This window comes from Paramormyrops kingsleyae, chromosome 12 (assembly GCF_048594095.1).
Source record: "Paramormyrops kingsleyae isolate MSU_618 chromosome 12, PKINGS_0.4, whole genome shotgun sequence".
NCBI classification, from domain to species: Eukaryota; Metazoa; Chordata; class Actinopteri; order Osteoglossiformes; family Mormyridae; genus Paramormyrops; species Paramormyrops kingsleyae.
This window is the reverse complement of record NC_132808.1, coordinates 11,666,823-11,687,701: the sequence shown is the minus strand read 5'-3', so window position 1 is coordinate 11,687,701 and position 20,879 is coordinate 11,666,823. Positions and strand designations below refer to the sequence as shown.

Genomic DNA, 20,879 nt, shown 5'->3' with positions numbered 1-20,879 from the left:
TTAGGGGCAGAAAACCAGCCGAATGAAGAATGTTTTACTTACAGAGCTGTTGTTGCTTCCTGGACGACTGGCTGGAGTCTCTTAAAGCATTCATCTGACTTTATAAACTTCTGTAGCTCAAACACTTCCAGATTCTTCTTTGATGTCAGCAGCACAAAGACCAGAGCATGCCACTGAGCAGGTGTGAGCTCAGATTGAGAGAGACGTCCTGAGCTCATGGAGTTTTGGATCTCTTTCACTAGTGAATCATCATTTAACTCATTCAGACAGTAGAACAGATTGATTGCTCTCTCAGGAGATGGATTTTCTTCAAGTTTGGACTTGATGTACTGAACTATGTCCTTTTGGCAGTCAGAGCTGCTTCCTGTGTGTGTCAGTAGACCTCGAATGAGCTTCTGATTAGACTCCAGTGACAGGCCCAGAAGGAAGCGAAGGAAAAGATCCAAGTGTCCGTTTTCACTCTCCAAAGCCTTGTCCACTGTAATCTTCAGCACATCAATCACTTTTGTTTCTTTGCTCTCCTCTGATATTTCAAAAACATTCTTGTTTTCATTTCTGAGACATGCGTATGCATGTAAAGCAGCAATGAACTCCTGAATGCTGAGATGCACAAAGCTGAAAACTGTGCCTAGAAATCTGCTGGTCTCCTGAGTGCACAATCCTGAGTACACTGTTATGTTATTAGGGTCAAGTCCACAGGATTCTAGATCTTCTGCATAGAAAATCAGGTTATTTTTTTCCAGGTGACTAAAGGCAAGTTTTGCCAGTGAAAGAATTTCCTTTTGATCCCATGGAATGTCTGAAGCATTCTTTCTATTGAATTTCTTGTCCCCCTGTACGGTCTGAAAGATCAGGAAATATGTGTACATCTCCGTCAGAGTCTGTGGAATGTCTTCACTCTCGGAGTCTCTTAAAATCCCCTCAAATACAGTAGCTGAAATCCAACAGAAGACTGGAATATGACACATGATGAAGAGACTTCTTGATTTTTTAAGATGATCGATGATTTTGTTGGCCAGAGTCTCATCCATGATTTTCTTCTTGAAGTACTCCACCTTTTGTACATCATTGAAGCCACGCACCTCTGTGACCCGGTGCACATGTTCAGCAGGGATCTTAGCAGCTGCTGCTGGTCGAGTGGTAATCCAGATGAGAGCAGATGGAAGCAGATTTCCTGCAATGAGGTTTGTCAGTATAGTGTCCAGGGGGGCTGGCATTGATGCATCAGTCCACTTCTCATTTTCATGGAATTTTAGAGGAAGTCGACACTCATCCAGGCCATCAAAGATAAACAAGACTTTATACCTATCTGTGAATCTCAGTCCTTTTACTTTTGGGAAAAAATTGTAGATGATGTCCTTTAAACTGCGCACTTTCTTCTCCAGGTTCAGTTCTCTGAAAGGCAGTGGAAATATGAACTTGATGTCCTGATGTTCTTTCTCTTCAGCCCAGTCTAGAATAAACTTCTGCACACAGATGGATTTTCCAATGCCAGCGACCCCCTGTGTCACCACAGTCCTGGGTGTGTCTTCTTCAGGTAATGGTTCAAACATGCTGTTGCATTCAATTTTTTTCTCTTGCTCCATTTGACTTTTTTCAGCTTTTTCAATTTGTGTCACCTCATGTTGTTCATTCATTTGTCCACTTCCAGCAGTAGTCATGTACAGATCTGTATAGATCTTGTTCAGAGTGTTGGACTCTCCCTGCTTTGCAATTCCTTCACATACATGATGAAACTTCTTACACAGATTTGATCTGAGAGCACGCTGCTGAAATCCTATTAGTGCATCTATAGTTATATGATAATAAAACACAAGAAAACATTAATTAAATAACTGTTCTGAAATAGTAAGAAAGTATAGAAGCTATAGATGGTCCACTTGTCTACTGGGTTTTGTCCTCATTTGATCTCTTACCTAGGAGTGCATCAGCAAGATCCTTTTGTTCCATCAGGTTTAGAAAGTACAATGCCATATCAAGAGCTGCTTCTTTAATACTCCACATATCTTCTCTCACATCTCCATAATAACTTGTGTTTTCTTTTCTCAGGAATTTCTTAAACATGTCCAGCTCATGTTTTATAAATACGATCATTTTATTTTCAAGATCCTTTACAAAAGACACAGAGAAAATTAAATGCAGAACATAATTTTTTTTTGCCCTCTTTGCAACATTCTAATATTTCATTTGAATCTTTATGAAAAACATTCTACACACAGCAGGTACATAAAGAATAGAGAGGTCTTTCTTTATGTTAAATTGTCACGTTAGGCAGGGTGTGTGCAGGATGCATGTGCAGGGATCACAGAGCAGAAAGTGAAAGTTATATAAATCACAATATGAATCAGGGCAAAAACCGTAAACAGAAACATAAATCAAAAGCTCGGCAATAACTGAAAGTAGCCTTAAAGCTACTTTGCGCGAGCGAGTCCTTAAATAGTATCCATTATTACGCAGACGCAGCTGAGAGGAGCGCAGCTTTTCCGTAGCGCTGCAGAGCCAGGGTAGAATGTTGCATAACAAAAATCTTGTATTGATGTTAACAATTATCTGTCAGGTACATGTTGGCTATGGACTACAGATCAAGATGGCCAACGTGCGCATGTGTTCTGGCTCTCCGGACTACGAACTGGATGCAGGTGCATCCAATCAAGACAGACATTCTAAGACTGTTTATAAGGAGAGATTCAGTCAGTGGCTCCTTGCGAAGCTATAGAGTGTTTTCCTTGAGAGTATCTCTGCTGAACAATATATCTGTGTTTGTTTTGTTTTTTTGACCATAGCCTTTCCGGGATTTCTGATATTCTGCCTAGCCCCTTTATTGTTGTTTGTTGATCGCCTGATCCGTGCTTTTCCTACAGTAGGATTACGTTTCTGTCTCATGTTTTCGATTTGTCTGCCTGCTTGTGGATTTAAATTAACGGACGAGTTTCCACGACAGTACTTTCTTACTTTCTTTCTTCTTAATGTGACAGATATTTTTTGGATGCTTATCATCTGAAATAAATATCCCAAAATGATTTCTGAAAAGTGTACTGGTTGACACCGTGGGAAGCATTAATGTAGATAATGTAAGTCTTACATTAAAGATGTTGCAGAGAAAGTCTGTAATCTTCTTATCTAATTTGGAGGTCTTTTCAGCAGCCACATGAAAATTTCTGCAGTCAAAATAAATAATTTTATGATTAGTAGTTTAATTTCTTCCAATAAACGATAGTGTTAAATGAAAAACATAATTACCTTCCCTTAGAGGGTATCCTTGTTGTTTTCTTACTGCTAGGTGTATGCGGTCTAGCTCGGAAGGAATTTTGTCGAGATAGAGAGAGAGAGAAGAATGTACTTTAAAAAAAACACTTTGCTGTCTAATAATGTTCAATAAACATAAATAATCCGTACATATTGTATGTACTCTATATATCCAAAAGTATGCACACATGACCGTTACATTACATATGTGGTTCTTCCCCAAACTGTTGCCACAAAGTTGGTAGCACCCAATTGTATAGAAAGCATTTGTATGCTGTAGCATTACAGATCCCTTCACTGGAATTAAGAGACCCAAACCTGTTACAGTATGATGATGCCCCTGTGCACAAAGCCATAAAGACATGGTGTGTTAAGGTTGGTGTGAAAGAACTTGAGTGGTCTACAGAGCCCTGACCTCAACCATACTGAACAGCTTTGGGATGAAGTGGAACACCCCAGACCTCCTCATGAAAATCTAATAGAAAATGTGAAGCCTTTAATACCAATAAAATAAATCTAAAATAAATCGGATGTACAACAAGCACATATGGGTGTGATGATTAGGGGTCCACAAACCTTTGGGAAGATAGTGATTTGTTTGAGTTTTAAAAAATAATACTGTATAAGCAACCATTTCAGCCATCCATGATCAGCTTGCCCTCTTCTGGACAGCACTGAGCATAATTAATTATTTTCGTATGTAATAGTAAGGCTCAGTATTTGGTAACTTTACTAGTGGATGATTTTCCTCTGGGTTTATAAGCTTATTCATGACCTGGTATGTTGTCATTTGAGATCTTTTCACTGTGATGAAGAGCAGAGAAAGCACTGAAGCTTATCTTTTACCTGTTTACTTGAGTTGAATCTAAAATAGAGAGCAGCTTGGACTGGTCACTCTTAAGAGACACACATCTGGATCCATGAGAATTTGGCCTTTCCTCAGTTCCACTAAAGAGTACAGAGAAAGCATATTTTGCTGAATAAATTCTGAAGCACCTGTATATGATAAAGTCTAGTCCAGGGGTCAGCAACCTTTTTGACATGGAGTGCCAATTAGATATTTTCTTGGAGGGGGGTTGACGCGTATTTACCGGGGAGGGGGGCTATTGTGCGGCCAGGAGGAGGGAGGGGTTAGAGTATCTTTAGCGAGCGAGGGGCTGCGTGTCACGCTGAACATCCGATCCTAACCCTAACCCTTTGAACATCTGCTCCTAACCCTAACCCCCATGCGCAGATCGGATCGGCAGGTGGCACAGATCGTGTACTGATGCTTGTACTCCATCGTGTTTATCCCACGTTGTGGCATGTGACGTCACGAAAAGTCCGTCAGCGTGCCAACATTCCACAAGTGGCACGTGTGCCTAAGGTTGCCGACCCCTGGTCTAGTTATTCTCGCAAAATAAAGATTATCAGGTGGATCACAAGGATCCTTAACAGCACCATCATGGACACAGTGAAGAGTTCCAAATTCCTTTGTGTGCATATAAAAGAGGACCTCATGGAGACTTCCAGAAGCACCTACTTACCCAAAAAGCCGAGGAAATCTCACCCTCACCCTCCTCATAATCAACAGGTTAACTATAGAGAGCTAATAGAGGTGCTTACTACTAGGAGAATTAAACCATTAACATATTGTTAGCCTAGTAGTCTCTTATTACAGTATTTGAATATTTGCCTTTTTCCTCTTTGTAGTATTCAAAGTTTTTTTTTTTAGAGTTTTATTTTTTTGCTGATTTTCTAATTATTTCTCATGTGTATTATGTATGTTAACCAAAAAGTAAGCATGTGTTCAAAGGTGGTGGACTAGACAATACTGACAAACCCTGTCTCTGATAACTCTGGCAACCTCAAGTAAATTTAATAATCTAAATAGGTTGATGATTAAACAAACAAACTGATTGTCACGCCCACAGGGGCGGGGCCATACCGCTGCAGGCATTCATCACAATCCAGCCAAGTTATTTAAGCCCAACGCAAAGCTCTACGGGTTGCGAAGTATTGTTGCCTACCCATGACACATACCGAGCGCTTTTCTGTCTTCCGTCGAACCCTCCTGTCCTCCCTACCTCATTGTCTCCTGTTGTCATCCCTGCCAAGCTTCCCTGATCATCTCCACCTGTCCACCCGATCCTGCCTGTCCTGCTGTCCTGGTTTCCCTTCGTCCACCGTCCAGTCCCATCGCTCCCTTGTCTTGTCTCTTTCTGTAGGATTGACCACCCCGGCTTCTGACCTCCCGCGACCAACCCGACTCTCCGCCTGTCTAGCCCCTTCGGATTTGGATGCACCCGGCTTATTCTTAAATAAAACATTCTCCTGCATTCCGGGGTCCGCTTCGTCTCTGATCGCTATTCACAACACTGATCAGGAAGGCTAGAACAGGGGTGTCCAAACTATGGCCCGCTGGCCAGCTGTGGCCCGCGGTCCGTTCTTAATTGGAGCGCAGCAAATTCTAAATATATAATGGAATATGGCCCGCACATGAAATTTGTGCTTTACTATATTGTACTTCTTAGTTTTAACATTAGGTGGAGCTACTGTCCAAAGTGAAAGTCCAAAAGGCACACTGACTACGCTGCAACGAGCTCACGCTGGTCATGCTCATTGTGGAGTCTATGGCATGGACCAAGTGTCTGGGTTTCTACACTCTTACAGCTGTCCCAATTCTGAGGTAGTTCAAGTAGTTCTCATCTCTTCCAAAGAATCATTTTAGACACAGATCGTCAGGGGTTTATACTGTTACCATTTGATTTAGAAGTGGTAGGGAATTTTCCCCCAGGGGCAAATGTGATTCTGGGTACATCATGAGCATGCATGGGAGTCAAGTAGGACAGCATCTTGGACATTTTCACCACAAATTACTGTTGGACACAATGGTCAGAATGCACCCCTAGTGTCACAGCAAGAAGATTTTGGGTTGGAACCTGCTGTACTGTTGGGGCCTTGCTGTGTGGAGTTTGTATGTTCTCTCCATGCATGCATGGGATTCCTTTGTGATTAACACTGCAATAAATTGCTGGGTGTACACCCACCTCTAGCCCGAAGTCAGTTTGGATAATGGATGGATGTCATAGCCCCTGCTTTACTTCTCCATCCATGTCAGCATAAATGAGTTTATTTCTGACCAATAAAAATTATCATGAACAAGAAAAAACTGGCCAATAAGTTACAATTAGTAGTTAAATCACTCACTGTTATAAAGCACAGCTCACCCGTATGACAAAATTTTAAAGTCAAAACTACAAAAGTGGATTTTGCTTTGAGGCTAACAATTCTATTCTGGCAAGCTATTTCTACATACAGTATGTGTCTGAGGATGAAATTATGATGAGCAAGACAGTAATGATGGAGGAGAAGTGCTGGATCTTCACATTGGAAATTCAGTATCCCAGCCACCTTCCAGGTGTCCTATATTATATTGTAACATGGGCGGGTTTTGATTTGGTTCCAGCATGCTTTGCGCCGTCTTAACATGGCGGTCTATGGGGTAGGGGGCGTGTTCATGTGTTCACCATCTGCTTAGCGAGGTGTTAAGTTGGTGGCCTCGGTCCTGTTCTGTGTGTTTAAGTAGGCTTATTAAAAAGCTCCATGCTACCCGTTCTCTAGTTCATGCCGTGGCGCTGTACTGAGTGTGGTTCTCGGGGTGAATGTGTTTCCCATGCTGTACTGTGACTGTGTGGTGAATAAACTTCTCCCAGCCATTTGCATTGGGCAGCAACCAAGCTAACTTGTCTCTCTCCAAGTGTGTTCCGGCGTGAGAAAAACGTTACACTGGTGTCAGAAGTGGGATGGAGATGAATGAGTTCAAGCACACTGTCGAGGAACTACGAAAGATCCAAGCGGGTCGTCAGGTAGCAGAGTGACTGCTGAGGAAGAAAGAGCAGGGCAGCCGAGGCGAGAGAGCGCACTGCAAGTCCCGACACTGGATCTCGGAGCGGAGTCCAGCGTAGAGTCTCCGCAAGACCTGGCGCCGAAGCTGGTGGCAGCTCTGTGCGTGGACGGCCGGCGAAGTGAGCTGTGTCTGCCCACCTAAGATGGCACCGTGGCGCCCAACGCATACCTTGCACAGGTGGAGTTAGCCGTCTCGGGCTGGTCCCCCGCTGAAACCGCCGTCAGAGTCGTGCTCTCGCTGGAAGGAGGCACTGCGTGTACTGGAGGACCTGTGGGCCAGAGAGCGCCAAGACTGGTCGAAACTGCAGGAGGCGCTCCATTTCCGGTTTGGCGCCGGAGATCGAAAAGAGGCGGCGTACAAGGAGCTGGCGAGGCGTGAGCAGCGCGCGGAAGAAAAGCTAGGCGCATTCGCCATGGACCTAAGGTGCCTCGCACATCGGGGTTATCCAGAATTCGAGGACAAGGTGCAAGAAGAGCTGGCGCTCCGGGCATTCCTTCGCGGACTCCAGCCGCCACGTCTTCGTGAACACACCAGGCTGGCTGCACCACGTTCGCTCACCGAGGCGCTTCGTGAGGCGGAGCGAGCAGAACTGATTCTGGTAGAACAGCGAGTAGAGGAACCTGGCCGGGGGCAGGGATTCCCGCCGCGGCCAGGCGGCGAGCAAGCGCCGGCAACTTCTTGGCAGCGCAGAGCGGCGGGACGTGAGGCGTGCTTCCGCTGCGGGGAGACAGGACACCGGGCCCGTGTGTCCAGCATACTCGAGCCGGAGGACGCCGTACCCCAGCCGCAGTTAAACTAGTTCCAGGGGGTGCCGAGGGGAAGCCGCCTTCCGCTGCCATCTTTGTTTCCCCACCCAGTGAATTAAATTTTTGTTCGGGACGTTTGGGCAATCATGCTGGACTTTACGTGAACTGTGTTCTGGACAATGTTTTGCTGCGAGCTCTGGTGGATACCGGTTCCATTATTTCGTTGCTGCGCTGTGGAATACTGGGGCATGGCAAGCAGGTTTCCAGAGTGCCTGACCGAGCTTTAACCATTCGCACCGTCACGGGCAGCCGAGCAGAGATGAAGGCATGCCGTAATGGTTCAGGTCAGAATGGGCGAACGGATTTATTTACACAAGTTTTCGTGGGGGATATTGAGGAGGACTGCATTTTGGGCTTGAACATTTTGGTGAAATGGAACACTGTGGTGGACTTATCAGCTGGGATTTTACGGGGTGCGTGGACATTGTAGCAGCACGTACCCGAGAGGTGGAACTTCCGGTGGAGGCGCCATGTAAACATCCGGTCGCAGATAAGGCGAGTGTACTGAGCGAACTGTTGCAGCACGGTAGCGCGGGACTGAGTCAGACACAGACAAAGACATTGGAATTATTCCTGTGCGAGTTTGCAGACATTTTTGCGGTGGACGAAAGCGAATGCACCCATACCAACCTGGTGCAGCACACGATCGACACGGGAAATGCAGCTCCCATTTGGCGCCTCCCCTTAGCCAAGCGAGCGATCGCAGAGCAGAAGCTACGGGAAATGGCTGAGTCGGGGGTCATCGAGCCTGCGGACCGACCGTGGTCTTCACCAGTTGTGCTGGTGAGAAAGAAGGATGATTCCTGGCGGTTTTGCATGGATTACCGGCGGCTGAACGAGGTAACGCGTAAAGATTCTTATCCTTTGCCCATTGGACTTACGGAGCGGCTACTGGCAGGTAGAGCTCGCTCCGGAGGCACATCCCAAAACCACGTTTTCGATCGGGCAAGGTTGATGGCAGTTCCGGCGTATGCCTTTCGCACTATGTAATGCTCCAGCCACTTTTGAACGGTTGATGGACAAAGTTCTTGCGGATATTCCCCATAATCGTTGCGTGGTTTACCTGGACGATTTGTTGGTGCACGGGAGAGACTTTGAGGGCACACTCACTAACTTAAGGGAAGTGTTCTTGGCAATCCGGCGGGCGAACTTGTGGCTTAACCCCAAAAAGTGCCAGCTGCTATGGCAAGAGACTGCTTTTCTGGGCCATGTGATTAGTTCAAAAGGAATTTCCACGGATCCAGCTAAAATCTCTGCGGTAAAGAATTGGCCAGTACTGGTGAGTGTACAACAGTTATGAACTTTTCTGGGATTAGCCTCTTATTATCACCGTTTCGTGAAAGACTTTGCCACAATTGCAAGCCCTCTGCACGAACTAACTAAAAAGAACAAACCTTTTCGCTGGGACAATGTGCATGCGCATGCTTTCGCTCAGTTACGGGCAGCTTTAGTCTCCTCCCCAGTTTTGTAATACCCAGACGTGTCACGTGCTTTTGTTTTGGATATGGACGCGAGCGATGTGGGAGTGGGGGCTGTGCTGTCTCAGGTTTCAGAGGAAGAGGAGCGCATTATTGCTTATTTCAGTCGCGCCTTGTCTGGTCCAGAGAGGAATTACTGCGTCACACAGCGCGAACTGCTAGCTGTAGTGGCAGCCTTGAAACACTTCCGGCCATACCATGATCTAGGATCGTCCTCCTAGATCATCCACTCTGATCATCCATCCAGATCATCCTCCTAGATCGTCCTCCCAGATCGCCCAACCAGACCAGCCACCAAGACCAGCCGAACGAGTCTACGTGCAGCCGAGTGACAGCGGCCCCGAGGGCTACATCACCAGCTGTTTTGCCAGTGCCTCAGCTGGACCGTGATCAGCTCGTTACGGAGCAGGAGAACGATCTGGCCCTGCATGAGGTGTTGGGGTGGGTTAGAGTGGGCCTGCGTCCGGATTATGCAGCGATTGCACATCAGGGGCTGGAACTTAAATCTTTGTGTTCTCAGTAGGCTAGCCTCCTCCTGTATGACGTATTACTTTATCATCGCTGGGAACGGGTGTGCGGCTCGGGCGAGCTGTTGCAGCTGCTGGTACCGAGGACTCTGCGGGAGTGCGTGCTGGATTTGGTTCACGGACACTCGGGGGTGGGTCACTTTGGGGTGAGTAAGACTCTGCGGTGTTTACGTGCGCGCTTTTATTGGCCAGGCTGCCATACGGACAGTGAATTGTTTGTTCACCATTGTGACACCTGCACGGCAAAGAAGGGCCTTACGCAGCGCTCGTCTGCCCCGTTGCAGGACTTTAGGGTGGGGGCACCAATGGAACGAATTGGGGTGGACATTCTCGGATCGTTTCCTGTGTCTGATCGCGGTAACCATTATGTGCTGGTAGCTATGGACCACTTTACGAAATGGCCGGAGGCTTTCGCGGTGCCTGACCAGAGTGCGTCCACCACAGCAAGAGTGCTGGTGGATGAAGTTTTCAGCCAGTTCGGCCCACCGAAAGAGCTGCACAGCGACCAGGGATGCAATTTCGAGGTGGAGGTGTTTGCTGCTGTGTGTGAGCATCTAGAGGTGAAAAAGACACGCACCACGCCCCTCCATCCTGAAAGTGACGGCTTAGTGGAGCGCTTTAATCGAACTCTCACCACGCAGCTCGCTGTGCTTACCAGCGATCGGCAGCGAGTTTGGGACGAACATTTACCGCTTGTGCTGTGGGCGTACCGTACAGTGGTTCAGGAGTCTACGCAGTTAACACCAGCTGCCTTAATGTTAGGTCGTGAGTTGCGCACTCCCGTGGACCTCGTGTTCGGGTCACCCCCCCAGCCGGACCTACCCACGAAACCAGGTATGGACTGTTTCTGTTGTTTGAAGGACAAACTCCTCCGTGTGCACTAGCTGGCATGTAAGACAATGGGACAAAGCAGCGGCGTGTTTACGATGTTCATAGCCGGGGATGAGACTTTTGTGTTGGGTGCTCGGACGATTATCGGACGTTGCATACCGGGTGCGGTTGGCAAGGCGGGCGCGAGTGGTAGTTCTCCACCGAGATCGACTCGCGCCCTAACAACCGCACGCCGGAAACCCAGGTGACTCGGCTGTAGCGGAAAATCCCCCGATCGGGGTAAGTGTTTCCTCACCTCCTACCGCAGGGCTCAGACGGTCGCAAAGACGGTGTCAACCCCCGCCCCGTTTCAGAGACTGTAATCAGGTTCTGGCTGACTGGGGACAGTCAGGGCTCGGGTGCGGGCAATGTAACGTGGGCGGGTTTTGATTTGGTTCCAGCATGCTTGTGCCGTCTTAACATGGCGGTCTATGGGGTAGGGGCGTGTTCATGTGTTCACCATCTGGTTAGCGAGGTGTTAAGTTAGTGGCCTTGGCCCTGTTCTGTGTGTTTAAGTAGGCTTATTAAAAAGCTCCATTTTTAATTTGCTGTATCATACTGAAGTAGGTGATAAGAAATGGCCCCATATACAATTAACATTAGCAAAATCTTGGACTGGTTCGGGTTTGAAAATCCCACTGCAGATACAGATTTCACATCCAAATGGCACCCCCTGCTGTGCTGTTCCAACCAATTCAGTGTAGAAGAGCTCAGTTCTGGCCACCAAAACAGAAACTGGGTGAGAATTAGAAAATTATGTGTCCTACAAACCAAATGAGCAATACACCAATGTTAGTACCAATAAGTTATGGTCTATTGTAGGTTCATTTTCAAATCACTTTAGAATGAGGGTAAAAATTTCATTCTGAGAAAATGCTTCTAAAGATGCGTCTCAAGATTAAGGGAAGAGAAATAAATACCTTCTCTTAGAGAGAAATGAAAGAGTAGAGGGAAATGTGCTTCAGCTATTTTATCTTAGAAATTTCACAGTCTAAGATGCATTCCAAATCCTTCACATACTTAAAATAATAAAAATGTGTGTTTTCCCAATCAGTTTACAAAATATATAGATACTAATGGCTCCAATCTGTCACATCTGCACACATGGATTCATTCCCCTCCTCACCAAAAGATGTTTTAATGATTCTACATTACTGTGATTATTGCAAGTTGATTGCGCTATTTTTGTTTGTTTGTTTCCGATGATCACAGTCATTATGTCCTTTTTAACATACATTTTACAATATACTGTATATATACCTGTGTGCATTTTCTGTCTGTATTTGTCTTGCAATAATTACAGACTAAATATAAAACTTTAGTAACTCTAGTCTGGAGATCTACCTCTAAAGATGTACCTCTGATGATGGGATTAATAATGAGCAACAGAAAGAGAAGTGAATACCTGTCTGGAGTAGCTGTTCCATCTTGAAAGTTGACAAAAAGTGGCTTGGACCGGTCACTCTTAAAGGACACACAGCTGGGTGCAGGAGAGTTTGGTCTTTCCTCATCTCTACTAAAGAGTAATAAAGAGTAAAGTTGTAGTGAGAGAGAAATGTGATACACCAAAACCAAATGGTTGTTGATTTCAGGAGGATTTGTGGTGATCATTCTCCACTCCACATCAAGAGCACCATTGTGAGTACAGTAAAGACCTCCATGTTCCTCTTTGTGCACGTTGCTGAGAAGCTCATGCATAGTCTCAACTTCACCTAGCCAGTATGCCTGACAAAAACCCACCCTTTCCTTCTTCATTATTTTCTACAGGGTGTACACAGACAGCATCCTGATCAGCTACATCACTGTCTGTTAAGAAATCTGCAACGTCTTTACAGTTTGTCAGCTCAATGAGAGAACATCATTAGAGTATCTGAAAGCTCAAATCTTAAATCTTGCTGCTCTAACAGACATAACCGTAGGTCTGACCATTATTAGTCATATTCAAGCATTTTCTAAAACAGCATTTAAAAAAATCACCAGAATCAATAGTTTACTGACCCTACAAGTTCTTGACAAACTAATCTACGGTTACTAGCAGGGTCAAATTATGCTGCAGTCTCCTAACTAAACTTCCTAAAAAGACCATTAAATAGCTGTAACTCATTTGAAATGCTGCTGATATCTTTCTAACCAAAACCAGGAGAACAGAGCAGATTATTCCAGTTCTATTACTCTGGCATCCAGTTAGTAACAGAATTCATTTCAACATGTTAAGCAATGAAATAGAAAATGGTCTGGGTACAGAATATGTATCTGATATGCTTAAAGAATATAAATCTAGTTCTAGATGCAGGGGTTGCAGGTCAGCTTTTAGCACCTAGAGTCCAAACTAAACACGGTGAAGCAGCATTTATTTTTTGACATGCTTTGATTTATTTGAGTTTAATGTTTTTAGCTGCTTGTTAATACAGTAAAACCGGTCTAAGTCGACACTCGCAGGACCAGCTTAAAAGTGACGACTTAGAGAACTGACGAGATACACCTAAGTCGACACTTTGGCGACTTATGTCTATCTGGCCGTTTTGCCGACTAGTAAATATAACACCATACCTGTACTACACCGCACTATACACGCGAGACTTAAGACCAGGGAGCGACTAGTGCGATAGGTGGGGATTCCCCGTTTCTACGTTGCCGTGGTGACAAGCAGGCGGCGGGAATGCAACGATTAGGGTGTCGACTTACAGGTAGGAAAATCCATTCATTTGTGTTGTTCGGGACCGGGATTTAGGTGACGACTAAGGGAATTTGACGACTTACAAGCGGCGATTTACACAAGGAATTTTAAAGGAAACATCATTAGGAAAAATCGTGACTTTTGCTTGAGCGTCGACTTGTGCACATTGACGAGTTACAAGCCGGCGACTTACACCAGTTTTACTGTAGTTGTTTATATTCTAGTTAATATTTGAAGGTAAAGTTGCTGTATCATACTGAAGTGGGTGATAAGAAATGGCCCCATATACAATTAACATTAGCAAAATCTTGGACTGGTTCGGGTTTGAAAATCCCACTGCAGATACAGATTTCACATCCAAATGGCACCCCCTGCTGTTCCAACCAGTTCAGTGTAGAATAGCTCAGTTCTGGCCACCAAAACAGAAACTGGGTGAGAATTAGAAAATTATGTGTCCTACAAACCAAATGAGCAATACACCAATGTTAGTACCAATAAGTTATGGTCTATGTAGGTTCATTTTCAAATCACTTTAGAATGAGGGTAAAAATTTCATTCTGAGAAACTGCTTCTAAAGATGTGTCTCAAGATTAAGGGAAGAGAAATAAATACCTTCTCTTAGAGAGAAATGAAAGAGTAGAGGGAAATGTGCTTCAGCTATTTTATCTTAGAAATTTCACAGTCTAAGATGCATTCCAAATCCTTCACATACTTAAAATAATAAAAATGTGTGTTTTCCCAATCAGTTTACAAAAGATATAGATACTAATGGCTCAATGTGTCACATCTGCACACATGGATTCATTCCCCTCCTCACCAAAAGATGTTTTAATGATTCTACTTTACTGTGATTATTGCAAGTTGATTGCGCTTTTTTTGTTTGTTTGTTTCCGATGATCACAGTCATTATGTCCTTTTTAACATACATTTTACAATATACTGTATATATACCTGTGTGCATTTTCTGTCTGTATTTGTCTTGCAATAATTACAGACTAAATATAAAACTTTAGCAACTCTAGTCTGGAGATCTACCTCTAAAGATGTACCTCTGACGATGGGATTTATAATGAGCAACAGAAAGAGAAGTGAATACCTGTCTGGAGTAGCTGTTCCATCTTGAAAGTTGACAAAAAGTGGCTTGGACCGGTCACTCTTAAAGGACACACAGCTGGGTGCAGGAGAGTTTGGTCTTTCCTCATCTCTACTAAAGAGTAATAAAGAGTAAAGTTGTAGTGAGAGAAATGTGATACACCAAAACCAAATGGTTGCTGATTTCAGGAGGATTTGTGGTGATCATTCTCCACTCCACATCAAGAGCACCATTGTGAGTACAGTAAAGACCTCCATATGTTCCTCTTTGTGCACGTTGCTGAGAAGCTCATGCATAGTCTCAACTTCACTTAGCCAGTATGCCTGACAAAAACCCACCCTTTCCTTCTTCATTATTTTCTACAGGGTGTACACAGACAGCATCCTGATCAGCTACATCACTGTCTGTTAAGAAATCTGCAACGTCTTTACAGTTTGTCAGCTCAATGAGAGAACATCATTAGAGTATCTGAAACCTCAAATCTGAAATCTTGGTGCTCTAACAGACATAACTGTAGATCTAACCATTATTAGTCATATTCAAGCATTTTCTAAAACAGCATTTAAAAAAAAATCACCAGAATCAATGGTTTACTTACCCTACAAGTTCTTGACAAACTAATCTACGGTTACTAGCAGGGTCAAATTATGCTGCAGTCTCCTAATTAAACTAAAAGACCATTAAACAGCTGTAACTCATTTGAAATGCTGCTAATATCTTTCTAACCAAAACCAGGAGAACAGAGCAGATTATTCCAGTTCTACTACTCTGGCATCCAGTTAGTAACAGAATTCATTTCAACATGTTAAGCAATGAAATAGAAAATGGTCTAGGTACAGAATATGTATCTGATATGCTTAAAGAATATAAATCTAGTTCTAGATGCAGGGGTTGCAGGTCAGCTTTTAGGACCTAGAGTCCAAACTAAACACGGTGAAGCAGCATTTATTTTTTGACATGCTTTGATTTATTTGAGTTTAATGTTTTTAGCTGCTTGTTAATACAGTAAAACCGGTCTAAGTCGACACTCGCAGGACCAGCTTAAAAGTGACGACTTAGAGAATTGACGAGATACACCTAAGTCGACACTTCGGCGACTTATGTCTATCTCGCCGTTTTGTCGACTAGTAAATATAACTCGCCGTTTTGCCGACTTATAAAATCGACACTTCGGCGACTTATGTCTATCTCGCCGTTTTGTCGACTAGTAAATATAACTCGCCGTTTTGCCGACTTATAAAATCGACACTTCGGCGACTTATGTCTATCGCGCCGTTTTGTCGACTAGTAAATATAACTCGCCGTTTTGCCGACTTATAAAATCGACACTTCGGCGACTTATGTCTATCTCGCCGTTTTGCCGACTAGTAAATATAACATCATACCTCTATTACACCGCACTATACACGTGAGACTTAAGCCCAGGGAGCGACTAGTGCGATAGGTGGGGATTCCCCGTTTCTACGTTGCCGTGGTGACAAGCAGGCGATGTGAAGCAGGCGGCAGGAATGCAGCGATTGGGGTGTCGACTTACAGGTAGGAAAATCCATTCATTTGTGTTGTTCGGGATTTAGGTGACGACTAAGGGAATTTGATGACTTACAAGCGGCGACTTACACAAGGAATTTTAAAGGAAACATCATTAGGAAAAATCGGGACTTTTGCTTGAGCGTCGACTTGTGCACATTGACGAGTTACAAGCCGGCGACTTACACCAGTTTTACTGTAGTTGTTTATATTCTAGTTAATATTTGAAGGTAAAGTTGCTGTATCATACTGAAGTGGGTGATAAGAAATGGCCCCATATACAATTAACATTAGCAAAATCTTGGACTGGTTCGGGTTTGAAAATCCCACTGCAGATACAGATTTCACATCCAAATGGCACCCCCTGCTGTGCTGTTCCAACCAATTCAGTGTAGAAGAGCTCAGTTCTGGCCACCAAAACAGAAACTGGGTGAGAATTAGAAAATTATGTGTCCTACAAACCAAATGAGCAATACATCAATGTTAGTACCAATAAGTTATGGTCTATGTAGGTTCATTTTCAAATCACTTTAGAATGAGGGTAAAAATTCCATTCTGAGAAACTGCTTCTAAAGATGCGTCTCAAGATTAAGGGAAGAGAAATAAATACCTTCTCTTAGAGAGAAATGAAAGAGTAGAGGGAAATGTGCTTCAGCTATTTTATCTTAGAAATTTCACAGTCTAAGATGCATTCCAAATCCTTCACATACTTAAAATAATAAAAATGTGTGTTTTCCCAATCAGTTTACAAAAGATATAGATACTAATGGCTCCAATGTGTCACATCTGCACACATGGATTCATTCCCCTCCTCACCAAAAGATGTTTTAATGATTCTACTTTACTGTGATTATTGCAAGTTGATTGCGCTTTTTTTGTTTGTTTGTTTCCGATGATCACAGTCATTATGTCCTTTTTAACATACATTTTACAATATACTGTATATATACCTGTGTGCATTTTCTGTCTGTATTTGTCTTGCAATAATTACAGACTAAATATAAAACTTTAGCAACTCTAGTCTGGAGATCTACCTCTAAAGATGTACCTCTGACGATGGGATTTATAATGAGCAACAGAAAGAGAAGTGAATACCTGTCTGGAGTAGCTGTTCCATCTTGAAAGTTGACAAAAAGTGGCTTGGACCGGTCACTCTTAAAGGACACACAGCTGGGTGCAGGAGAGTTTGGTCTTTCCTCATCTCTACTAAAGAGTAATAAAGAGTAAAGTTGTAGTGAGAGAAATGTGATACACCAAAACCAAATGGTTGCTGATTTCAGGAGGATTTGTGGTGATCATTCTCCACTCCACATCAAGAGCACCATTGTGAGTACAGTAAAGACCTCCATATGTTCCTCTTTGTGCACGTTGCTGAGAAGCTCATGCATAGTCTCAACTTCACTTAGCCAGTATGCCTGACAAAAACCCACCCTTTCCTTCTTCATTATTTTCTACAGGGTGTACACAGACAGCATTCTGATCAGCTACATCACTGTCTGTTAAGAAATCTGCAACGTCTTTACAGTTTGTCAGCTCAATGAGAGAACATCATTAGAGTATCTGAAACCTCAAATCTGAAATCTTGGTGCTCTAACAGACATAACTGTAGATCTAACCATTATTAGTCATATTCAAGCATTTTCTAAAACAGCATTTAAAAAAAAATCACCAGAATCAATGGTTTACTTACCCTACAAGTTCTTGACAAACTAATCTACGGTTACTAGCAGGGTCAAATTATGCTGCAGTCTCCTAACTAAACTAAAAGACCATTAAACAGCTGTAACTCATTTGAAATGCTGCTAATATCTTTCTAACCAAAACCAGGAGAACAGAGCAGATTATTCCAGTTCTACTACTCTGGCATCCAGTTAGTAACAGAATTCATTTCAACATGTTAAGCAATGAAATACTGTAGAAAATAGTCTAGGTACAGAATATGTATCTGATATGCTTAAAGAATATAAATCTAGTTCTAGATGCAGGGGTTGCAGGTCAGCTTTTAGGACCTAGAGTCCAAACTAAACACGGTGAAGCAGCATTTATTTTTTGACATGCTTTGATTTATTTGAGTTTAATGTTTTTAGCTGCTTGTTAATACAGTAAAACCGGTCTAAGTCGACACTCGCAGGACCAGCTTAAAAGTGACGACTTAGAGAATTGACGAGATACACCTAAATCGACACTTCGGCGACTTATGTCTATCGCGCCGTTTTGTCGACTAGTAAATATAACTCGCCGTTTTGCCGACTTATAAAATCGACACTTCGGCGACTTATGTCTATCGCGCCGTTTTGTCGACTAGTAAATATAACTCGCCGTTTTGCCGACTTATAAAATCGACACTTCGGCGACTTATGTCTATCTCGCCGTTTTGCCGACTAGTAAATATAACACCATACCTCTACTACACCGCACTATACACGTGAGACTTAAGCCCAGGGAGCGACTAGTGCGATAGGTGGGGATTCCCCGTTTCTACGTTGCCGTGGTGACAAGCAGGCGATGTGAAGCAGGCGGCAGGAATGCAGCGATTGGGGTGTCGACTTACAGGTAGGAAAATCCATTCATTTGTGTTGTTCGGGATTTAGGTGACGACTAAGGGAATTTGATGACTTACAAGCGGCGACTTACACAAGGAATTTTAAAGGAAACATCATTAGGAAAAATCGGGACTTTTGCTTGAGCGTCGACTTGTGCACATTGACGAGTTACAAGCCGGCGACTTACACCAGTTTTACTGTAGTTGTTTATATTCTAGTTAATATTTGAAGGTAAAGTTGCTGTATCATACTGAAGTGGGTGATAAGAAATGGCCCCATATACAATTAACATTAGCAAAATCTTGGACTGGTTCGGGTTTGAAAATCCCACTGCAGATACAGATTTCACATCCAAATGGCACCCCCTGCTGTGCTGTTCCAACCAATTCAGTGTAGAAGAGCTCAGTTCTGGCCACCAAAACAGAAACTGGGTGAGAATTAGAAAATTATGTGTCCTACAAACCAAATGAGCAATACACCAATGTTAGTACCAATAAGTTATGGTCTATGTAGGTTCATTTTCAAATCACTTTAGAATGAGGGTAAAAATTCCATTTTGAGAAACTGCTTCTAAAGATGCGTCTCAAGATTAAGGGAAGAGAAATAAATACCTTCTCTTAGAGAGAAATGAAAGAGTAGAGGGAAATGTGCTTCAGCTATTTTATCTTAGAAATTTCACAGTCTAAGATGCATTCCAAATCCTTCACATACTTAAAATAATAAAAATGTGTGTTTTCCCAATCAGTTTACAAAAGATATAGATACTAATGGCTCCAATGTGTCACATCTGCACACATGGATTCATTCCCCTCCTCACCAAAAGATGTTTTAATGATTCTACTTTACTGTGATTATTGCAAGTTGATTGCGCTTTTTTTGTTTGTTTGTTTCCGATGATCACAGTCATTATGTCCTTTTTAACATACATTTTACAATATACTGTATATATACCTGTGTGCATTTTCTGTCTGTATTTGTCTTGCAATAATTACAGACTAAATATAAAACTTTAGCAACTCTAGTCTGGAGATCTACCTCTAAAGATGTACCTCTGACGATGGGATTTATAATGAGCAACAGAAAGAGAAGTGAATACCTGTCTGGAGTAGCTGTTCCATCTTGAAAGTTGACAAAAAGTGGCTTGGACCGGTCACTCTTAAAGGACACACAGCTGGGTGCAGGAGAGTTTGGTCTTTCCTCATCTCTACTAAAGAGTAATAAAGAGTAAAGTTGTAGTGAGAGAAATGTGATACACCAAAACCAAATGGTTGCTGATTTCAGGAGGATTTGTGGTGATCATTCTCCACTCCACATCAAGAGCACCATTGTGAGTACAGTAAAGACCTCCATATGTTCCTCTTTGTGCACGTTGCTGAGAAGCTCATGCATAGTCTCAACTTCACTTAGCCAGTATGCCTGACAAAAACCCACCCTTTCCTTCTTCATTATTTTCTACAGGGTGTACACAGACAGCATTCTGATCAGCTACATCACTGTCTGTTAAGAAATCTGCAACGTCTTTACAGTTTGTCAGCTCAATGAGAGAACATCATTAGAGTATCTGAAACCTCAAATCTGAAATCTTGGTGCTCTAACAGACATAACTGTAGATCTAACCATTATTAGTCATATTCAAGCATTTTCTAAAACAGCATTTAAAAAAAAATCACCAGAATCAATGGTTTACTTACCCTACAAGTTCTTGACAAACTAATCTACGGTTACTAGCAGGGTCAAATTATGCTGCAGTCTCCTAACTAAACTAAAAGACCATTAAACAGCTGTAACTCATTTGAAATGCTGCTAATATCTTTCTAACCAAAACCAGGAGAACAGAGCAGATTATTCCAGTTCTACTACTCTGGCATCCAGTTAGTAACAGAATTCATTTCAACATGTTAAGCAATGAAATACTGTAGAAAATAGTCTAGGTACAGAATATGTATCTGATATGCTTAAAGAATATAAATCTAGTTCTAGATGCAGGGGTTGCAGGTCAGCTTTTAGGACCTAGAGTCCAAACTAAACACGGTGAAGCAGCATTTATTTTTTGACATGCTTTGATTTATTTGAGTTTAATGTTTTTAGCTGCTTGTTAATACAGTAAAACCGGTCTAAGTCGACACTCGCAGGACCAGCTTAAAAGTGACGACTTAGAGAATTGACGAGATACACCTAAATCGACACTTCGGCGACTTATGTCTATCGCGCCGTTTTGTCGAC

At 43.1% G+C, this 20,879-nt stretch overlaps 1 protein-coding gene across 1 annotated transcript in view; it reads right to left on the bottom strand.

Annotated features, from left to right (window-relative positions):
* Window positions 1-20,879, bottom strand: part of LOC140593642 (uncharacterized) — a 46,328-nt gene that overhangs the window by 18,320 nt on the left and 7,129 nt on the right. The window contains exons 9-17 of the mRNA XM_072718691.1: window positions 19,753-19,863; window positions 17,209-17,319; window positions 14,590-14,700; window positions 12,222-12,332; window positions 4,093-4,194; window positions 3,241-3,291; window positions 3,083-3,158; window positions 1,917-2,109; window positions 43-1,789 (exon numbers count right to left, since the gene is read on the bottom strand). Coding sequence (XP_072574792.1) covers window positions 43-1,789; window positions 1,917-2,109; window positions 3,083-3,158; window positions 3,241-3,291; window positions 4,093-4,194; window positions 12,222-12,332; window positions 14,590-14,700; window positions 17,209-17,319; window positions 19,753-19,863 — 2,613 coding nt within the window. The remainder of the gene's footprint in view (window positions 1-42; window positions 1,790-1,916; window positions 2,110-3,082; window positions 3,159-3,240; window positions 3,292-4,092; window positions 4,195-12,221; window positions 12,333-14,589; window positions 14,701-17,208; window positions 17,320-19,752; window positions 19,864-20,879) is intronic.